Genomic DNA, 23,586 nt, shown 5'->3' with positions numbered 1-23,586 from the left:
GAGACTCTTTCTTCCGCTCATCATTCTATGCAGTATCTACCATGCTGAACAGGATGCCCAAGCCCACTCCTGATATCTTCAAGGAGTCGGTCGAAGTCTGGGTTATTAACTCATGGGTTGACAAAAAGTACAAAGCCTTCCCCTCAAACCCCATATATGTTAGGGGCCAACTCTCACCAGATTCCCTGGTGTTTCATACAGGCAAATGCTAAGCGCATGGGCGATGCTCCTCCACTGGACAAAGAGAGTAAAAGAATAGTTGCTGCTTGTGAACGAGTCACAGCACAGTCTTCCAACCATTGATGCATCGCCAATTCAATTGTTTTGCTCTCTAGATATGCCCGGGCCCACTGGGACAATATGGAGGATCTCTTCCAACACCTTCCGAAGTTGGTCAGAGAAGGCAAACTGATTTCCAGCACAACCACCAGGTGTGCCCCAGAAGCTGCTGACACCGCTGCTCGTGGGATTAAATCTAGTGTCCTGCTCCACAGGCATGCCCCTTTCCATGTCTCCGGCTTCAAGCTAGATGTTCAACAGTATCTCCTCAAACTGCCTTTCTGTGGGGAACTTCTATTTGGGCTTCAGGTTGATGAGATGCTGGAGAAAATCAAAAACAACATGAAAATGGCAAAAGCCATGGATGCCTTCCAGACGCCTTCCCCACGGGGGTCTTTTTGCTGCTCTCCATATTGCAGAGGCTCCAAGACCACATCCCCCGAAGCCTCCACATTCTTTTACAGCCAGCCTGCCCAACCAACTTCCACAACGGTCTACTTCAAGGGTGCCTATCATGGAAATAGTGCCAAATAGTGCAAAGCTGGCTCCCCCAAGGGAGCTGCCCCAGCCAAATAATGGTTTGCTCCTCCTTCCACCCCAATCACATGGCATCTGTTGGGGGACGACTTCAGATGTTTTTCCCTGCTTGACACATCTTACCTCAAACCGGTGGGTGTTAAACATCATCCAACACGCTTCCTGCCTAGAGCTTACCTCCACACCACCCAACATAACAACCCACAGACATGTCCTCTCCCCAGAACACCAGTGTTTGCTTTGGGAAGAGGTCCAAGCACTCCTTCAAGGGGGCTGTAGAGCGTGTGCCACAGCACCTACAGGGCTTAAGGGCGTTTTCCTTCTACTTCCTCATTCCCAAGAAGGACAGGTCCCTCAGGCCGATTCTGGAACTCAGACCCCTCAATGAATACATCCTGTCAGAACACTTCCACATGGTCCCTCTTCAGGTTTTCATATCTCTGCTACAACAATGTAACTTCATGGCTGCACTCGACCTCAAAGAAGCAGACTTCCACATCCTGATTCATCCGGCGCATTTTTGCTACCTGAGGTTCACAGTAAGTGGTCAGCATTACCAGTTCAAAGTTCTGCCCTGCGAGGTCACCACTGCAGCCCAAGTTTTTACCGAATGCCTTGCAGTAGTAGCCGCACACCTGCGAAGACAGCGAATCCAGGCATTCCCCTACCTGGACGATTGGCTGATAAAGGGCACAACAGTTGTGCTGTGCACACACCCAAGCCACAGTAGACCTCCTGCACAAACTGGGCTTTACCAACAACGCTATAAAGTCCCATCTCCAGCCCCTTCAAATTCAATCCTACCTGGGAGTCATCCTGAATGCTGTGGTCGGCAAAGCCTATCCCAGTCCGGCAAGAGTCCAGTCCTTCCAATCGTTGCTGCCTCTTTTTAAGCCAAATCAATAGGTTACAGTATGGACAGTCATGCCCATCCTAGGCATGATGGCCTCCTGCATTGCCATTGTACCACACTCAAGATTGCACATGCACCCGCTGTAGGGATGCTTATCGCATCAGATGTCTCAAAAGGAGGTTGATTGGGAGGATATAGTGTTGATCAGTCGCCGCACTGTGGGGAAAAACCAACAACTTGTTTCAGGTGTGCCCATTTCTCGACCCAGTTGCGCAATTCACTGTTACAACTGACGCATCTCTTGGTGGTGGGGGGTCGCTTACAAAACCAGACTGTCCAGGACCAGTTGGGTCTCTTCCACAGGGAGCTCCACATCAACTATCTGGAGCTGCTAGCTGTCCATTTAGCTCTCAAGGCCTTCACTGGGCAAGGTAGTCCTCATACGAACAGACAACATGATAGCCATGTATTTAATTCAGAAGCAGTGGGCACTCGCTACCCTCATCTTTCTCTGATTGCTCAGTCCATCTGGTGCTGGGCTCTCCACCACAGGATCCACTTATTGGTTAATACCTTCCTGGAGTGGACAACAACTTTGCTGACTTTCTCAGCAGACAACTAGTGGGAATTCCATCCGGCACTCCTTTTTCACTACGTCCAGCGATGGGAGTTTCCGGACCTGGATTTCTTCACCACAGCAGAAAATGCAAGATGCCAAAACTTTGCCCCAAGATTTCCACATCCACAGTCCATGGGCAATGCACTACTGATTAACTGGTCAGGGATAGTTGCCTCCCCTCATTCCATTTGTGGTTTGGAAGCTACAAAAGACTGCCCTCACCCTCCTGCCAGTGGCTCCCACATGGGCCTGACAATCCTGGTTCACCACACTCCTTGAACATTTGGTTGTTCAGTACAAGAGGGTCCCCAACAGTCCGAACCTCCTCACGCCGAACCATGGACAAACCAGGTGGCTCCTGAAGTCTGAAAATGTGGTTATCTCAATCTATCTCCAGAATGAACATTCTTAAGAAAGCACGCAAGCCAACTACTCTTGCCTGCTATGCTGCCATACGGAAAAGGTTTGTCTGTTACTGCCTCTCAAACCACATTGACCCCCTGGCAGTCATTGTTTAGTACATTGTTTATTACCTACTGCACCTCCAAACTTGTGGCCTAGCCTGCATGTCTCCTAAATAGGTAACATGTGTCACTCTTCTGGATTCCAGTCATTAAAGGTGTTATGGTAAGGAAAGTAATTCCTCCCCGGGTGCCTCTAGCCCCTGTGTGGAATCTTAATGTTGTTTTCACCAGACTTATGGGTCCCTAGTTCAAGCCCCTCCAGTCATGTCCCTTAGAATTTATTTCTTGGAAAGTAGCTTTCCTAGTCGCTATCCCATCACCAAGGCATGTTAGTGAGCTCCAGGTGTTAACCGTGGAAGAACCTTTCTTTCAGGTTCATAGAGATAGGACGGTCCTACTACCAACCCTAAATTTCTTCCTAAGGTTGTTGATCCTTTCTACCTTAACCAGTATATATAACGTCCAGGTTCTTTCCACCACCTGACTTAGTTGTAGAAAGGGCTCTTCATACCTTAGGCTTCAAAAAAGCCTTAATGTACTATATAGACAAAACAAAGCCATTTAAAAAACCCTAGCAGCTGTTTTTTGCCTTTTCTGAACCACATAAGGGGAAAGGCCTTCTCAAAATCAGGCATAGCCAGATGGGTAGTTTAGTGCATCCAAAGCTGGTAAGCAAAAGCTAAAAGAGTTTTGCCTGTTCCTCCTATGGCCCATTCCACCAGAAAGAAAGAGGGCTCTATGTCCTTTCTTGGAAACATCCCAGTAGCAGACATTTGTAAAGCAGCTACTTGGTTTACACCACACACTTTCACTAGCGCTACTGTTTAGACGTAGTATTATTATTATTATTATTTAGAAATATGAAGAACGCGTTAGCTACTCAGAGAGTGTCTCGGCGCTATATAGCAAGTCTGATTCTCTGTAAACAATGAGACTAGAAATCGGAGCCAAAGAGTCAGGTCTTAAGAAGTCTCATAAATGTCATGTCATAATGTCTCTAGAAACGCAGAGCAGAACTGGAAGGGCATTCCACTCACTGGTGGCCAGATGAGAAAAAGAGCTTCCGGCCTACTTTTTTCGTCTGAGGTGTGGAATTGTAACCAGCACGGCAATAGATGATCGAAGAGGCGGTGCTGGTTGGTAATGTGTAAATCTACTATATAGACACTAAGGGCCTTTGTCAGAAAAAGCTCTGTGTGCCAGGACCAGACATTTGCACCTCACGCATTCTTTTATAATTAACCAGTGGAGTTACTTTAGACCTGGTTGAATGTGGGCTTTCTGTGGAAGGTGTAATAAAAGCCTAGCAGTAGCATTTTGCACGAGCTGTAATCTCTTCAGCAGGTAGACAGGTAGGCCCCAGTACAGAGAGTTGGCATAGTCCAGCCTTGATGTAATCAAGGCCTAGATCACCATTTTCTGTTGTGGGAGGAGGATGAGAAACTTTAACATTATTTTTAGCAGGCCAAAGCAGGGGCAACATGAGGGACAAAGGAAGCCATGGTATCAAACTTTATCCCAAGATTGTGTGCTACCGTAGCAGAGGGGGCAGGCGGGGGACTGTCTTTAGGCCAATGGTCATTGTCCCAGCTAGGCAGGGGGACTCCAAAGAGCAGAATCTTTGTCTTATTGGTATAACATTGGAGGCCGCTATTGCGCATCCACTGAAATACAGGCGTCAGACAGGCCTGAAAGTTATGCAGTGCATTGGGTGAATTTTTATCAAGAGTAAGGAACAACTGCGTATTGTCTGCAAAAGATATAGTCTGTACTCCAAAAGGTTCTATCAGAGTAGCCAAGGGGGTCATATACACATTAAACAATGTGGGGCTAAGTGCAGACCCCTGGAGGACCCCATAACACAGTTGTCTAGAGTAGGCACATGGGGCCATCCAGACTGACTGAGACCTACCTGTCAAAAAGGATCGGAGCCAGGCCAAGGCAGAACCGCAGACACCTATGGCCTCTTTCGCTCTAGGTGCTGCAGAAGTATCGAATGGGAGACTGTGTCAAAAGTAGATCAAGGAGAATCAGTGCTACCTGCTTCCTCTGATCTACAGGTATCTTTGTTATGTCAAAGTCTTCTAACAGTGTGATCTCCATACTAAAGCCAGGGCGGAAGCCTGATTGAGTAGGATAAAGAAGTGCATTCATCAATATTTCCAAGCTCTTGGTATAAGATAGCAACAAAGAGATGGGGCAAAAATTGGCAAGATTGGTCTTACCTTCTTTAACAAAGGAATTAGCTTAGCCTGCTTCCAAATCCTGGGCACTGTGGCCAGACACATAGACATGGTTTAAAAGCTTATTTAGAAGCAAGTTGATGGCCATACAATTGGCAGCAAAAATGTGTGGAGGAAAAGGGCCATCTGGAGACCCTGATTTGCAAGCGCTTAAGGCCTGAGAGGACTTTTCAAGTGAGACCAGAGAAAATTCTTGTAGCACTTGGCCACATGGGAGCATTAATTCAGCCTGCGGTGTCATAGGATCACTAAGCCTTGACGAGGCAGTGTCCGTGAGATGTAGAGCATCCACAGTGGTTTGAATCTCTGTGTCAAAAAAGTCAGACAACTGTGTACATAGCTTAAGATAAGTTATAAAATCCAAAGCAAACCTTCTGGATGCGTGAAACTTTTTAATAATCTTCAATATTTCTCTGGACTTGTTTTGAGACATATTTATCTGATCTGTAAAAAAATCAAACTGAGCCTTCTTGGCTGTGCGATGGTAGGTTTTCAACGCCTTCTTATAAAGCGCTTCATCATTAGAAAGATAGCGACACCTCCCATCTCTTTCTAATTTCTTGCAATGCTTGCAAAGCATTTTTAGCTCCTCGCTGAACTAAGGAGCCTCTCTATGTTTAATTGGTGCGAAGTGACTGGTCGCCTGTGTAATACAGGAATCTACCAATCCATTGTTGACCTCATGGACGGAGAGTGTTTGCTCAAGGCAAGACTAAACTCCGTGGAGGAGACAGTGACCCAACTACGAAAAGGTGGGGAGGTGCGAACCCCACATCCACGCGGGTCAAGATCCAGTAACCACTGAAAATGAATCCGACCAAGTCAGGAGACTGATATTGAGTTCCAAGACTTGGGTATTAGAAAAGATAGTGTCTCGGTGTGACACGCAATGTGAGTAGGCTGTGTATCCCATGATGTGAGTAGACTGAGTCACAAACAGCGACATATCCCAAGATGACATCCGCTCCAAAAGAAGTTGGCCATTCTGGTCTGAAGATGCATCCACATGCATATTTAAGTCTCAAAGAACTGTTAAACTCGAGAATTTCAGCATATACTTCGAATGGAACTCGTCCTGCATGCCCAAGGGGTGATAAATCAATGCGCCAACTAACAGTTTGATGAAAAAGCCCGTAGACTCAGCCCCTATAAGCTCCTTTGTATCAAAAGAGGCGCAACTTTGAGACTGTGAAAAATAGTGATACTGCCTCCTTTTTTCCCCCACTCTGCCAAGGTGTAATACAGAGTAACCAGCAGGGGTGGCCAGAGCTACATCAGGTGTAGAACTCTCAGATATCCAGGTTTCGGTTAGAAAAAATAACCTATTGTATTAATATTAATACTAATAATAATTAATTTGATAATCATTATTAATAATAATATTAGCCCACCAACAAGCAGATTTTGGTCAAGCTGTACTACGTACCCTCTTTCAGCCTTCTGCACAATCCACATGCTAGCCATTGCTTAGGGGATGACTGCTTTACAGTCAATGCACAGCATGCATTTCTACAGCCACACATGCCTCAAATGGAAAATGTTACTTACCCTACAAGCATATGTTTGTAGCATGTAGTGCTATAGATTCACATGTGCCCACCCTTCTCCCTGAATTCCTCTATCTGTTGCAGTTACCATTCCTTTGTACTTCTTTTGCATGGTCATCTTTATACGTCCCTCTTTCCTGTGTCGCTCTGCTCCAGTCTCATCGATACCCGTCGACTACTCAACTTTCTAATATTACGCAAGCATCAGTCTGGATACTAAAAGTTTCATGACAATGCTCCCATGTGCCTCTAGGTGGCACCGTGCGGGTCCACTCTGTTTTACAACCCACCCGAGATGTGCCCCTGCTTCTCCAAAGAGAAGTCGGGAGTGCTTCATGGTGCCCACTGATTTCACTGCTATTTCCTGGTTGCTGAACTGATTCCTCAACTGGTCCTGTTGCGAAACAGACATCCCTGGACCATGGGGTTTCAGCAGATTGAGGCCTTCAAAAAGGCCATACTGTGTATTTTTCTCATTTTTGTCACTCTTCCAGTTCCCTCTGGTGTGCCTTTAGGCCTGGAGTATCTACAGGGGCCTCCAGTTGAGCTACTTCCGGCAGGTCTGCCCTTGTCACCGTCTCAGCCCCTCGAACCTGCCTCAGTAGATGTCAGGAAGTGATTATAAAGGACATGTCATCTCTACAAATGTGTAAAAACCAAGGGATCAGGAGTGGAGGGTGTTGCATTGGGCCAAGTGTGGTACTGTTTCCAAGGGTTCCAAATCGGGATTTGTTTAGTGGGCCATTCCCTCACCATATATACCATCTCTTTTGCGATGGTGCAGCGGTTCATATCCAGGAGCCAGTCTGTCATGGTAGGGGATCTGTACTTGTCTACTTCCAGGCAAGATAATTTTTTGCCACTAGGAATCCCATCCAGCTAACTTTTGCTGTGCCCTGGATGCCTAATTGTGTAACTCATCAATGAAGAGTACATACGTAGTGTATCAATTTGTGCAAGTCCATGACCCAAAAATTGGTAGGACTTCTACATGAATAACAACCTCCTATGGAGTGAAATGGTATTAAGTTACTGCTTTGAAGGATCATGTGTGTGAGTCAATGTTCATAAAACCAGGCACCACACATTGGCTATGTCTCACAAAGAAGGAAGAGGCCATCTGGTACATATTGCATCACTATCCTTGCTTAATCTTGCTATTTAAGCTAATCATGTTCCAAGAAATCAATCTCTAGTGTTTGGGTGTCGAACCCACTTGCCCTTGCTCTCCTTTTTTCAATGTACTTCTGTTTGATTTAAATGCCCTAGGATGGCATGTGAGTTGCGATTTCCATTACTCAGTAGAAAAAAGAAAGGGGCAAGGAGGCAAAGAGTCCTGCCACCTTTCTACCCTTTCAAGTCTTCCACCCCCCTCCAAAATCTGTTGAGTGAAAGCTTGTCATACTTCACCTATTGCTGGTCAAGTCTATTGGATGTTCAGTACAGTGGTGTCTCTAGTGTAACTCTGGAGAACAAAACATATGATAAAATGCTTGCCCCCCCCCCCCGCCCCCATTTCACTCTCCCTATACTTTGACTCACAAAGCATCTGTCACCCATTAACTCCCATGAACACGAAAGGACATGTAGTGGGCTTGTTACAGTTCCTACAACAATTTGAAAACCCCTTCTTCCCAGTATCCCACGGGGCAGACCCAGATCAATTGCAGATAGTTTCTGCCTGCATGGAATAAGGCTGGAATGTATCAGAGTTTAGCAGGTCGAGAGCCTACTCTAGGGTGCAACATCAGTATCAGTGGTTTCAGATTTCTCCCTCTATGATTGGTCTTTTAAGGCCCTCACCTCCCTCACCTTTATGTCTTCATTCTTGCTTCCGGGGTAGCACGTCCTCCCCCCAAAAGCTTGACGTGATCTTATTCTGTTGTGTCTAGGATGGGGAAATCAAGGGCTTTCGCTCCCAACCCCCTGGGCATATTCCCTGGAACGCCTCAGGACTTTCCGCTCTTCTACCCATGCCACCTTCTGATGGGATCCAGGTTTTGATCAAGGTAGACAAGAGCGCTTCCATCGAAGCTCCTTCTGCACCCTTTGGGATGCCTGTTATATGTTTCTCGGTGTGTGACCCTCTGCATCCTCAACCCTCTCTTGAAGTGTCTGGAGGTGTTCAGTACTGAGGTTTCTTTATATATTTATTAATTTGTTTTGGTTGGATATTTCAGTTCTGCACAAAAATTAGTTGCTTAGGTGACCATCCTACCCCGTGGTGGGTCAAGGAGCCAACAATGTTTGCCTTATAAAGAACCTCTTTGTTGGGTTTCCTCATCTCTAATCAGAAGAGGCAAAGAAGACCTAAAAGTGGTGGAATGAGAGAGGAATGCAAAGGGGGGGACTAGGAGTAATCAATTTTTCAACAACTGACTTAAACATGGAAGAAAAAAAGGTATGGGAAAAGATCTAAGCGCATCATAATGTAGGAAACAGTGTTTTTCATGTCATGTTCAATGTACTGTGGTACAATTATGGAATGTGACATTTGTACTGCTCTGGAAAAAACTTTCCTGGTAGTTACAATATCTCTTGAGTGTGATTTTAACATGCGGCACAATATTAACCCATTGCTTCCTGGGTTTGGTTAAATACATTTGTTAAAGTAATATAGTCGAAGATATCCCATTGGCCATATATGCAGGTCATTGGTATTGGAGGGGAGGGGCATCATGATTCACTCAAGTCTTCGCCTCTTGTGAGTCCTGGCCCTCCCCGCACTCAACTTTAGTTAAAAAATAATCATAGTTCCTGGCATATGTAGCTGTAGATATGCATATTTTGCATGCCCCTCCCATCTAGAGCTGGGCTCAGATGTTTGCAGCTTATTTTTCTTCAAAGAAATCTTTGTGTCACGCGGTATGGTGACTCCACCTATTGCTGGTAATTCGCATGGACATCGGCTCCATTGTTAGATTGTTTCTTTTTGGCATCTGGTTTGGACATCCATCAACCGAGCTCTGAGTCAACGCCCTTTGATCTTCAGCACCAGTACCTCCTGGTTGTTTCACCCCAATCCGTTTTGAATCAGTCCTCTGCAGCTTCTCCTCATCACTTGACTTTGCCATCCGAGTTCCTTGTGTTTCTCTCCAGAGTATGACGAGGTATTCTTTGCCGCCTGCCTTGCCTTGACATCCAAAAAGACGATCCTACCATTGCGATCAGTGCCTAGCTCGATGCACCGTCAGGAAGACGAACCACCCTCAATATCTTTGGGCAACCAGGAGATCAAGGAGGAGGCACAGCTGGAGACCTTTAGCCAACAGGCCCTCTGCTTCAGTCCAGAACCTCAGACTCTGAGGTGGAGGAACTGCCAGTTGCTCAGCCGAAAAAGATGCCTGAGAGTACCAACCCTAACCCCCTCCACCTGCACATTGATAAACCCAGCACTGCTCTCGAGAGGGTTGGGCATTGAGCCCCAAAGTCGGCACCCAGAATTCTGGTCCGTCACTGCCATAAGGCCAAGGTCGTCACGAACGAAATCCTCAAGAGCCATCCACCGGGTCAAAACAGCCGCTCCAGCCCTGGCCCTTGGCACCGTTAGTGCTTTCAAAGCCATCAACAAATCATGCTTTGCCTCCCAAGACTCCTTCGGCTCCAAAGAGCCACTCAATGCACTACATCCAGAAGTCTGCATCAGCATCAAATATTTGGCGCCCAAATCCCCTTTGTCGGTGTGGTCAGAGGACCAGAATCAATCTAGCCTGCTTTGGCTCCAGGACGAACTCGACACCAAGCAGCGGTGCCTCGCATACACCCTCAGACAGGGAAAAATCATTATGAGGCCCTCCCCAAAAGAACAACTTTCCCCCTCGCAAACTGAAACTCAGCTTTGAGGATGACCTTGCACAGGAACCCCCTGCTCCACCGAAGTTCTGGAAACATCGGGACAGGAGCACTAGCCCTGCACCACCTCTGAACCCTAAACCTCCTCCTCCTCGTCCTCTGCTAACTCCTACTCCATGTCCTCCTCCTCGTCCTCCTACTTCTCCTCCACCTCCCCACCTTTTCCTGATTGATTCCTCAGTCACACTCACCAGAAGGATCCCGATGGTCCTCTTATAGGGGTGGGAGCCCAGTGCATCCCCTTGATCCATATGAGACACCCTTTGTCCCGGGGACAAGGAACAATTGCACCATTGACCCACCCGCAGACACAGACTTAGACCTCTACCCTGCAAAGCAATTGACCCCTGACAATACCGCCTCGTACCACAAGGTTATATATAAATAGAGCTGCAGCCTTTCACAAAGTTGAGCGGCACAAAGATCAAGAGGATGAGGTCTTCCTACTGGAAAAACTCTCCTCTACCCAAAGGTCACTGCAGTATCTCCTGCTGCTTAAAGGCATGTTAAGAACAGCACCTGATACCTTTGAAGACCCTGCAAAACTAGAACAGTAACCCCCAGGTTTGATTAAAAAAATACCCTCTGACGTACTATACATTCAGAGGCCAACTATCACCAGACTCCCTGGTGGTACCTATGGTGTGAAAACATGCTAATGCACAGGCCACCGGTGATGCCCCTCTGCTGGATAAAGAGTATGAAAATTGATACAGCAGGCAAATGCATCACTGCCCAATTGGCAAACAACTGGAAAATTGCCAACTCAATTGATCTGCTCTCATGCTATGATTGTACTCACTGGGATGAGATGGAAGACCTCCTCCAGCATCTCCCAGATGAGTACAGAAAGCGGGGACACAAGCTGGTCTCAGAAGGGTAGCCCACATCGGACATCACCATCCGCTGTGCTCTGGACACAGCTGCGCAGGACATTCACTCTAGTGTCCTGATTCGACGTAATGCCTGGCTGCATGTCTCTGGTTTCAAGCCAGAGGTACAACAGCATCTCCTCATCCTGTCCTTCGATGGGGAGCACCCCTTCAGACTGCAGGTTGACGAGATGCTGGAAAAGAACAACCTAAAGGACATGGGCAAAGGCAGTGGGAGTCCTCCAGATGCCTTCTCCATGGGATCCTATTGTAGGTTCAGCTATAGAGGGAGCTCCAAAGAGCAAGTTTAGAAAAAATAGTTTTATTAAGTTTTGTGTCAGTTTACTTAAAAAAGAAAAGATCCAAACACTATACAGGCAATGACAGTGTTGTGTGGGACCATGCCTAGCTGACCTTTGTGGACTGTTTTTTCCCAAAGTTTCACATGCTGGTCCTCTGTCATTGCCCTGCACTAATACAACTATTGTGAACTTGGTCAGTGTCCTTACATTTCCCTTTCACGTAGTCCCCAGCAAATCCCCACATACATATACCATTAAATGTACAGTGGTATACTACAAAGGTTTCCAATTCCTTTGTGTGCAGTTTATCACATGTTGTTCATGATCTGGGGTGTGAGTATTATAGTCTTTACCGATGTCTACTCTCTGCATTCTCACATCCCATGTTGTCAACCAAACCAGAGTACTTTGTCCCCCATCAAATTAAGCAAGTTATAAACAATGTGTAGTTGTCATCATATGATTAAAAATTTGAATAGCACTTTTTATGTATTATTAATTTCATTACATCAGGGTAACAAAGGTGGAGTCACCATCCGTATGTGCATCTATGGACACATGGTGTGTTTCATGAATTGCCACCTGCCTGCCCACATGGAGAACTCCAGTCAGCGCCTGGATGACTTTGAACGGATTCTGGATGAACAGCAGTTTGAAGATAATGTGCCAACCATCCTGGACCATGAGTGAGTCAGTGACAAAGGGCTTTTTGTGTGTTAGTCAATTAAATGTTTACCTTCAGAATAAGCAGTGCTGGTATACGCACAGGTGTTGCTTGTTGTGTACACAATACCTACATTAACAGAGTTCATTCAAGAATTTCTTCTTAAGTGCATTATCTGCATCCAACGTGGATTGTGCTTAGTATGTTCAAGTGCAGCTCCTGTGTATTAGGTAAGTGCACTACTCACTTTGTGAAGATTGTTATTTTTTGTGTACACAATATTTGCATTTCCCGAGTGGTTGCAACATGTGTTCAATATATATTTTATGATAGCATGTATAGCATATACTAAGCTGCGTCCCATCTCTTCAGTATTAGCATATATTGTAGAGATGCTGCTTCCTGTGTATGCTGTGCTGTAGAATGTACAAGGACTGCATGCTTTGTATTTTTTGTGTGCTGCCCCAGTATGGTTAGAATGTTCTGATAGTGAAACGTTTGCATAATCATAGTATGTCGTCTGCTGTCCTTGTGCTCAACACATGCCTTACCACACTATACACAAGGACTACTTCCTTGGTAATCCATATCTATTGTACCCCACATTGTTGCTGACTTTACCAGAGTTTTGTACATATGCTTCTGCTTGCATGCATAGTATCTGAATTACCAGAATATGCATAACTTGCTGGTTTCTCTGTACACAGTGACTACATTACGGAATATGCTTCTTGTGTACCCTTTATCAGCTTGTCTCATGGTCTTTGTGTTGATGGCTTTCCCTGTCTGCATGTGAATGGCTACTCTCCTTACCTGTATGTAAATGGCTGGTTACTGCTGTAAACAGATAAATATTACTATCTTAATCTAATCATGTCGAAAAAGTATTTCATCCTCGTTGATTAACAGATTTTTTCAGACTGGCTTGACTCGAGACCTTGCCTCCAAATTTACATCACACCCACCCTTGTTTAATGAGAATCCAAATGCGAATGATGCTTACAAAGTATTCACTTATGTTCTGTCTGAAATTGTCAACAAAACTATTCTACTAAGGAAATAAAGTATTAAAAGTAAGAAGGATTCCACTTGATACACCAAGGAGCAAAATGAACAAAACTACTTCGACTGCCTGAATCCACCTTGACTCTCATTTGGAACATATCCACATAACATATATAAAGCACACAGATGCAAGCACATACAAAAAACATAATTTCCAAGCAAAATCCTCATCCCTCAAATCTCAAATTTAATCAGCCAAACATCTTCTTAAAGTGTTCTGCCAAATCTGTCACTGTTGCTAAACCTGAAAGATATGCACAGAATTTAGTCGATTCTTTGATACCAAGGTCAAACTGTTAAAAAAGTCCCTCCGTCGACTTCTCACCTCCTAGAATTTTCAGAAAATCTTTGAATAGTTGATCTTGTTTAAAGGACATATCTCGAACTGAACTCTGTTGCATTACTGTGAAACCCAGGCCTCCTAGTTCTGTATCTGATCCAATATGCCATTCAACCTAACCAAAGGTTTGAGTTCATTCTTCTACATTTCTGTGTGAATTTGATTAATCTCTCACAATCTCAAGGAGTTTTTTGGGACTGTTTGAAAGTGTGCCAAGTTACACTCCTTCTTTAGAAAGCCATCTGCTGTCCCAGAAGATCTTAACAATTTTTGCCAGTTGGTGTTTTACCCTTTATGCCAAAGTACTGGATACTTGTGTGAATATCCAATTGAGGCGAATTGTAAAAGATAACAGGCCCCTCAAAGCCTTTGAACCTTGGTTCAGAAATGGGTATAATACCAAAACTGCCCTCTTAGAAATTAGCAGTATGGTACTCCATATGCTTATGAAAGGTGACTCCTGTTTGTCATTGTATAGGACATTTCTGCAGCCTTCTTCACTGTTAATCACAGTATCTTCATCCTACCCTAAATGTATGAGTTTTGAAGATAAGGTGCTTACATAGTTCAAACCATTCTTAGCAAATAATTTCCAAGTGACCAGAGTTTATAAAACTAATTCTCCAGGCTGGCTTGCTTGCTCTAAGGAGCCCCAAAGAAACCAGTCGTAGCTGTGGCACTTTTATTATTTTGTAATCGTTCTTTATTGATTGGAAAACAAAAAACACAATAGGGAATATATTAAAAGCATGATAGGGTTGCCAAATTTGATTGAATGCAAGTGATGCCCCAAAGGTTATAATAATCAAGTTATTGATATATATAACAGGTAAATCATCCACCCATTAATACATTTTCAAACATCATACTTAAATTAGGAGCACAAGAAAGGACAGGAGGAGTAACAGCAAAACGAAGATAAGGGCCAGAGAGATAACAGGGAAGTGGATCATGAAAGGAGTAACAAAATCGATAAGGTATACGTACGTTGAGCTCCTCCGGGTTTGCAGGCTCTCATCTATCCATAATCATCAGTCTTCCCTGTGCTTTTAATCTGATGGCAATCCATAGCCCTTCAAGAACCTGGAATTGTTTTTCAGTGGTCAGCTTCAATATCTACAGATTACACAGCATACATAAAGGCAAGCAAATGGTACACTAGAAAGCAGTAGCTGTAGTCAGGGCATATACTGGACAAGGTCAAAAGTCTCCAATTCGTCATTCATTTTATATGCATCTTTTTCTCGGGATACAATTCTTTGAATCTTGAGTAGCCATTTCCTACCTATAGATACTGTATTCATCTACCAGCGCCTCAGAATGCACAACAGTTGCGGCTAGTGATGCTGCAGTCCGTCTGTGCTTATGCATAGCTACACATTTCAGATCTGATACATTGCAACAGAGGCAGTTGTGGAGATCTAGACAGTCACTTGCCACACTTCTGATAAGTCCACAGTGCCCTCCAATAATCTGATAGTGCAGTTCAGCCCCATAGGACATATGGAGTATGTTACATGCACCAGACTCACAATTCCAGCACTTACCGTGATCAGACTGCCCAGCACTCTTCAATTTTGGTAGGGGCCCAATACCAATCATTAAGTAAATAAAGTTAAGGAATTTCAATGTAGATTCCATTTTATGCTCCGGTAACAAGGTACACAAATTCTCTGGGGTACATTCTATATGTAATAAGTACTGCCAGTACTGCCTAGATGCATTTTGACTAGGTATTACATACATATTGGTGATAGGCACCTCATAAAGCCTAGATAACAACCCACAATTTAAACCACAATTCCTTAAATAGAATGGGCGATTGTCTTGTGAAGTCTAGTGAATGGGATGTCCCCGATCTATTCCAAATACAGTGCATAATTTGCTAATGTCTAGGAGTCACTGTGTGTCAGACCTTAGTCCCTTTGTAACTCGTGGAAGGCCAGAGGCATGTCTTCAAGGACTAACTCAAGATATTGTAATCCCTTGCTGTTCATTTTGACCATTTCAATATCTCTTTGTCTGAATGCCAGTATCATGGCATAGTGGAGACTTCTTGTGTAGAGGTGACCGTAACAGTTAATGACACTACTCCCGTGCTAAAAACATAGCTATTAGTATAGGATTATGCATGCTGTATGGATCTAAATCAGGGGTGTGTATCGGAAGCATTGAGGTGGGATATGAAGGGAGTTTGCTTTCTAGGTCCACACACAAAGGAGTGGTTTCATATTGGGAAGAAAGTATGCTAGTTGTGATAAACGGAATGCTAAGCAGTAGGAGGCCATATGCAGTAGCCTAAGGCCACCCGCTGTTGCATGCGCATAAACCTTTGCCACTTTCATTCTGGGTTCATGGCCACTCGACACATATGCTCTTATTTCTGTGTCAGCTGTTGCAATCTCTGAGTATATGGATTGGCAGCATACCAAAGTTGTAATTGAATCTAGGGGTGACTGTCATTTTCTTTACCCTAGAGTGTTAATTTAAGATTTGCCAATTTGACATAGTCTAATTTAGTTTTAGCTATTAATGGGTTCAAATTTTCGTCACCATTCTTAAAAGACCTCTATTAATACAAACACCCAAATATTGGAGCCCTCTGGCACCCTTCCCATGTTCAAGCCATAAAGACAGGCTGTAGTTGTAGAGCTTGTCTTCAGGAGGGGCTCACATTTGCTCCAGTTAATGTTATAGCTGGAGAAAACCTCAATAAAAGACTTTACTGCTGGCAAGAATGTAAGTGGGTCAACTAAAGTAAGTAAAGTGTTATCAGCCTATAAAAATTCCTTAATTTGCCCCACTTCGGTGTCCACTCCTTTCACTGCTAGTGATTGGCACATTGCTGCTGATAAGGGCTCCAGGCCATTAAGAGTAATGGGGTAACCCAGTGTCCTTTAGAACCTGGGAAATCTAGTGGTATGCAACAACAATTTGTTCTGTGGGGGAGTGTATTTCTTCTACAAAACCTTAATTAATATAAGTATTCTTCAAACCAAAATTTGTAATTAATAGCAAATATTTCTCATAGAGTGGTAAATGAATGTGCACCCCAATGAGAACAAATGAATAGAAGAACTTAAGTACAACACCAAAAAGAGCCTTAACATGTAAGATATATTGTCAATCATATATCATGAAGTGATGCAAAAAATAATGACATATCACAAAAACACACAGGACTGTTATAAAATGATACGATGATGAAAAATACAAACATGAACAAAGAATGAGAATAGACATACAATGATACGAAACTTACACCAATAAATCAGTGGGGTGTCCCAAGAATACATATAACTGCCTAGGTAATTGTCCTTCTTAATTTGGAAATTAGATTATCTTGACAGGATAGGGGATCACCAATTGTTATCGTTGATGTTTCAACCCTTTATGTGTTGAATTCAAAAATATCACCCCGCAAGTACCGCAGGTCTTCATCTGGACTGAGCACCAATAACAGCCTGTTTTTGTAGTGAGACGTTACCTCGAATGTAGGTATTTGGATCCCACAATTAATGGGGCATCTGGAGGTTGAAATCGGTCCACTTACTATTCTGGCCTTAGGAAACCAGGTGAATTTCATCAGGGGCTTAAAATACTTGAGCTTAGAAATCAGCTCTTAATTAGCAAAAATGCCAGGTTCAATTTAGTCCGAGACCTGTGTTGGATTCTCGATTAAGCAGCAAATGAATCGTCTCAATAGAACGCCGGAGCAAATGAAAGCCCATAAGGGTTCCAGGGCAAAGAGGAACAGTAACTGCAATAACTGGCATTCCTACTGGGTGCCTCGTTTAGTAGTAATTGTCCTGAGAAGGAATTCATCACAGTTGACGTCTGCAGTCAGGGAAGTTAAGGGCCAACAAACTTTAGTGATAAAGTCATTATCAAGCCCAATTTTTCCTCGCATCATGAAGAGAAATCCTATTCTCCAGCACTGGATCTTTCATAGATTCACATGCTTGAATTATTCCCCGTCGCCAGATGGAACACCCCAGGTAATTTTACAAACCGCGGTCATATACACAAATTAATATACATAAACACATTAACATCGATTAAAAACAATGTTACCTTTTCTCACCTATCTACATCATTATATGTCCCAGACCTCATTCAATCAGAAACCACCTCACCAAGCTAATCCCCTGGCTCAAACCTCCAACTGTCAGATTTTCTTCTGCACGCTCAATGTGAGGAACCCTTTAGACATATGTTTTAGACTTTACTATTGGGAGAGTGAAAACAAATGTGATCGTATCATGCCTGAGACAGAGGCTACCACAAAGAAGTCTTTTTTTAAAGCTTAAAAGGCCTGTGGCAAAAAGAAGATTTATGTGGAAGATTCACAAAAGAAGTGCCTTAATGGTTTACATCCTGATCACAGGCCAGCAGAATGTAAGATTTGCCAATTGCCAAACATTTTCAGCCAAGACCCTGAAGGATAGGGAAATGCGCTTGGGGCTGGCTATTATGGAGAAGTAGTTAGAAACTAAAGGAATGGAGAAAGGACCCTCTGGTTTTGCTTCTAAAAGACAGACAGCTTATGTTGCCACCCTAGTGTGAAGGAACACAAGAGGCAGGACGTGCAAAAGAAGCACAAATAAAGAGAAAAAGATGAGGCAAAGGATGAGTTTCCATCTAAGAAGCCTAAGGTAACTGCAAACTTGGGGCAGAGGTAGTCGACTATGAAGAGGAAAGGAGATAAGTCGTCGATGCAGGAATTACGCTTGATAAGAGAGAAACGAGCAAGGTTGCAGTGGTTTGAGCCGTCAGCATCTAAAATAAGGCTGTTGGCACAGAAGGCACAGGAGCAGTCACTGTCAATTAACTTTTTGGCGGGGGATTTGTTGTCAGTGCGGAAACTCCTGCCAGAGGGTGAAAAATGTCAACAAAGAATTTCTTGTTGACAAGGGAATTGTCTTTGACGACTGAGTTTCTCTCTGCGAAAAGGAAGCAGATAATGCTGATGCCCATGTCAACTAGAGGATTGATGGGGCAGGGTTCATGAAGAGTCACATAGAACAGAATAACCCACATTAAAGGGTTTGATGGTGGCCCCAGTACCATTACAACGGATACTGAACCAGATCTGGATCAGATAGAGGAAATCTTCAGTGAAGCTGAATATTCAGTACATGGATGATGATGATGATGATAAGGAGCTAGCAGAACAATATAGTTACGATAGGCAAGAGGTAAAAGGAGGAAGTAATGCACATTTTTTTGAAGGTATGGGGCAGGTGCCAACGCAGTTGTTGACTTCTATGCAGGATATGATTGCTGATATCTACAGAATACTGCTGAAGGATGATCAGCAGACAGAGTTTTTAAAAAAACAATTTTTATTATAGTTTTCTGCGTAACAATACATGATGCAGAACATCACATCCATGAATAGTGCTACGTGGGATTCATTGTACAATTGTACTGAGTTACAATAATACAGTACAGTGTTGGCATATCTGCCACGCTCTAACCACAGTGAGTTGCACACTTTACCTTTTTTAACAATCCACTTCAGGTATATCATACAGAGGTAGGCCCATTACCATAATCTCCCGTAACTATATCATAGTGTTTGAGCCAGGGACCCCATATCTTATAAAACGTTTTCATACATCCTCTTGCCTTAAAGGTGACTTTTTCTGCTATCATATAGAGGTCCACCCAATTTCTCCATCCTCTAAGAGTGGGTGACTCAGGGGCACCCCAGTATTTGTGCACATCTCGCTTCACCACTACGAGACCCAAATTGCTAAAAAGGAGTTTGGCTTCGGACACGTCTATCTCCATGGGTATCCCCAACAGGAGGAACTTAAGGTCCATCTGCAGGCACTCGCCAAGTATCTTATTAAGTTCCTGCACTGTGGTATTCCAGTATAAGCATATCAAAGGGCAAGACTACAATGTGTGCATATTGTCATCCCGACATCTCAGACTGTTGGGAGCCTCTGCCCTACCAAATCTATGTAAATGGGTCCTATCATAATATATCCTGTGGAGCTGTGCAGGTCCTTAAACTGAATAAGTCCTAGGTGGGACTTGATTGCAGCCTCCCTTGGGTGCATCAGGGCTGCCACCCAGTCTATGTTGTCTTGTTCCCCCACCACTCCCTCCCATGTTGCCCTCTGTCTCGGTAAGGTGTCTAGGACGTTATTAAGAATAGTTTTATACGTCCATGAGACCACTTTCCCTGCTATCTCAACTTGTAGGAGCCTCCCTCCCAATGGCGCGTAATCTGGGAGGTCTTCTGTTGCAATGTTTTCCACCTGCCAGGTATGCTGAAGTTGCAGGTTTTTAAAATATTGGTATTATGTAGGTGATATTCCCTCTGTAAGGAATTCAAGGGGATCACTGTGCCTTTCTCTATGAGCTTAGAGATCCGATAGTGTCCCACTGTCCAAAACACTTCAGTTTCCCAAATTCCTTCAAACGCTTCCCTACCCAGAGCGGCCCTCATCATCTGTCTGTCTTGAGTATCATTTGTGGTAGGTTCTTATTAATTAATAACATGTCTGGCCATGTCTTTAAGCAGCTGCATGAGTCAGGGTAGGCACCATATGCATTTAGTACTCTCCTGCTACAAGTAACTGAACTGATCTAGGCATGTCTCAATTTCAGGAATTCTGTTTTTAAAACATGTGTTTCCTGTATAAGAGCCACATCTACCCTTTTAGTGAGAGGTATTGTAACTCCTTTTCCCACATTATATAATGGGATAATCTATTAACATTCCACCATACAATGGACAGAGTCCTTTTAAGATTTGACTGTATAGATGGATGTGGCTGTGAAGGTACATCGGTCTTCAGATCACAATGTAATACAAATATACTATCCCTTTCCATTAAAAGTTGGTTTGTGAACTGTATATGTTAATCTGGTTGAGGGCAAAAAAGGGATGGTGTGGAAAGCAGAAATAGAAAGAAGGATGCTAGGATCAGATGATGGTCTTTTTTTGTTAGGCACTCAGGCACGTGAAATCCTAAACAGTAGAATATGAGGCTTTCTCCTGCGCCGTGTTGTGCTAGGGCCCCACCCCAGAATATATCATGGACGTATTGTGCAGAATTGGACAGTGTGCCCTGGGCCCCCTCGGATGTAGTCCCAACCTCGAGCACGGAGGAAATGGGTATACTCAGGGCTCGAATAGTTTACAGGCCAAGCAGACTAGCTAGCCCTTATTATATCAAATGACCAACTATTTTCCTCCAAAAAAAATGTTTTGTAACAGGCTATATGATATTAAATATGTATGTATGTTTGTGTGACGTATGATGACAACCAATGTATGTAAAATAAGGACGGGCAATAGCAATCCAGTTTGTCTAACACAGCATTGGTAGGATTGAAAATTTAAACTTTCCTAAGTAGACTGCGACCACCCTGGCAGAGCTCCTCATTCATGACAAAATAAGTCAAGAAAATCTGTATCAGCAGAAACATTTAAGAAAGAACTATATAAAGATAGCCTAAATCTAAGGGGGCTGTCCTTTTCAACATTTTATGAATCACTTATCTCGATCAGTCTTATTTGCCTTCAGAGGGGAACTTGACTTATCCCTTTGCCTATGGTTAATATTATACTAAATAGCAGAGCCTATCTCTGTCTGAATGCCTTTGGGCTGACTTAGTCAAGGCCTTCTGTGACGCATATCTCACGCGGCATCTCAAGGGGCCATGGCCTGGTAGTGGTTTTCTGTGGTACCGCAGAAGTATCCATCGTCGATTCTTCTAAATATTTCAAGACATTTTTCAATAGATCTGGATATGTGTACTCCATTGTTGTTACATCCATCATAATGAAGCATATTTACTATATTCAAAAGGTCAAACTTAAACACAAATCCCGGCAATATCGATTAGAGCAGGGAACTAGACAGGGCTGCCCCCTGTAGCCCCTCATGTTTGCCCTGATATTGGAACCATTAGCGACTTGTGTCAGGGTTGACCCCATGATCAGGGGGCTGAAATGGACTGAAACCATGAAGACAGAATCTCCCTCTATGCCGACGATGTCTTACTATATGTCGCGGCTCCATCAACCTTGATTCACAGGATCGTTCATATTTTCACAATTTTTAGCACATACTCAGGGTATACTGTTAATTGGACACAATCTGTACTATATATGCTTCAGGGTCCCCTGCCACGGATGCCCAAAGATATAAACGTTACGGTTGAAACAGGGATTTCGATACCTAGGTATATATATAATCCCGCAACCCACTCAATTCTATGAAATCAATCTTAAGGCCCCATTGACTAGACTCCATAAAGATGTGCTCCACTGGCGGTCCCTACCCCTGACTCTCCTGGGCAGGGCAGCACTGTTTAAAATGTTGTTGTTGTTGCTCCGATTTTTGTATGTGTTGCAGAACACCCCCTACAAAGTCCCAGATATTTACTTCACCAGCATAGAAAGCGAGGTAAGGACTCTTTTATAGGACGGGAAAAACCCACGTATCGCGACCCATAAACTGACAAGAGGGTGGTACGATGGAGGAATCGCATTGCCCGACCTCAAATAATATTATTGGGCCTCCCAGCTCGCAGTTATTAATCAATGGGTTTACGTCTCACTGTCTGAACCAGCGTATTGAACGGACAAATGGACAATGAGCCCGGGTGGTTATCGGAGAGCACTTTACTCTAACCTCAGACGCCAACGTCTTACAGGTCCCACGGCCCAAACAGTTGCAATTTGGCACCAAGCTACAAAAACACTGGGGTGACATAAAAAAAGAACACTGACCATTTGTGACGGGGCAGAGAACGCCGACGAGGCAGACACGAGTCCATGGAAACCATGTTCACGAGGCGATCTTGCGCCACCTTCTCTTCCCCTACAGCGGCCAGCGGTACCCTACACAACGGAGGAGTGGTACCCATATCAGTCACAAGACTGGACACAAGAGTCGGAACGAGGTTCCTTTAATTCAGCCTTTCAGCACGACGAGACCCCGCCCCCTGCTGACGTCACGGTGGTGGGTGTTACAAAGACAGCGGACTCCCGGAAGAAGACGGACGGCGTATCCCTGGAGGCGGAAGGAGAGTTGGAGTGGAGGCGTAAGAAGAAGCAGGAGTGGAGAGAGCGATGAACTAAAAGAGGAGATGAGTGGAGAAGACCCCAACAAGCCAGGAGGCCAACGACTCCTCGAGCCGCCCCGCCACGTTCCCACGGGAGGAGCGTGGCTTGAACAGGTACGGGGAAGGGTAGCGGGCTGGGTGGGAAGAAGGACACCGCCTACGCTCTGAGCACCCGTACCGAACCAGTGTTGATACGTAACGCACGATCCGACAAACTCCATCCCCTCACTAAGCACTAAAACCCGCTTTCACTTATTGGAGCGCTAAAAGCACTTGAGCACTCGGTTTCCTTCACTCCCGGCCCCTGTTGTCAGCAATACAGGGCGATTGTCCTAATCCTTGGTTTCTTGTTTTCTTTTCTTCCTGTGCCGTCCCACGTGGGCTTCCTGTACCAACCGCTCCGAATCCACCACGAGAGCTGAAAAATCCACCGAGTTTACGGCGGTGAAAACCACTACCCCATTCTCTCAGTCGGGAGTCGCCAAGAAGGAGCAAACCGGACTCCCCCTCTTCTGCAGCATCACGACGGGCAGCCCGCCAAAAGAAAGTGTTGTATAAAATAAAACCCTCCTTACACCATCCTGGTCTGGAAGACCGAGCAACTCGGCACGCTGAGTAAATGCCCGAGTTTCGACAAATGGGACGTAATTGGCATCTCTTCAGTTGTTGACCTCTGGAAGCGAAACAAGATAGTTCCATTTAGAGACCTACAAGCAGAATATCAACTGGCTGGGTCGGAGATGTTCTGCTATTTACAAATACGCCACACTATAACTTCCGCTGTAACGAGCGGTGAAACTCTGCCCAAAGCATCCCCACTGGAGGATAGACTACTAACGGAAGCCATGTCACGTAA

The 23,586-nt window shown here is 44.4% G+C and overlaps 1 protein-coding gene across 5 annotated transcripts in view; it reads left to right on the top strand.

The window, feature by feature from the left end:
* Window positions 1-23,586, top strand: part of INPP5K (inositol polyphosphate-5-phosphatase K) — a 501,130-nt gene that overhangs the window by 288,841 nt on the left and 188,703 nt on the right. For all 5 annotated transcript variants that reach the window (XM_085649054.1, XM_085649055.1, XM_085649052.1 and 2 more), the window contains one exon: window positions 12,082-12,254. In XM_085649054.1, coding sequence (XP_085505180.1) covers window positions 12,082-12,254 — 173 coding nt within the window. The remainder of the gene's footprint in view (window positions 1-12,081; window positions 12,255-23,586) is intronic.

The sequence above is a fragment of the Triturus cristatus genome, chromosome 3_2 (assembly GCF_964204655.1).
Source record: "Triturus cristatus chromosome 3_2, aTriCri1.1, whole genome shotgun sequence".
Taxonomy (NCBI): Eukaryota; Metazoa; Chordata; class Amphibia; order Caudata; family Salamandridae; genus Triturus; species Triturus cristatus.
The sequence above is the reverse complement of the archived record's forward strand: the minus strand, read 5'-3'. Positions and strand labels throughout refer to the sequence as shown.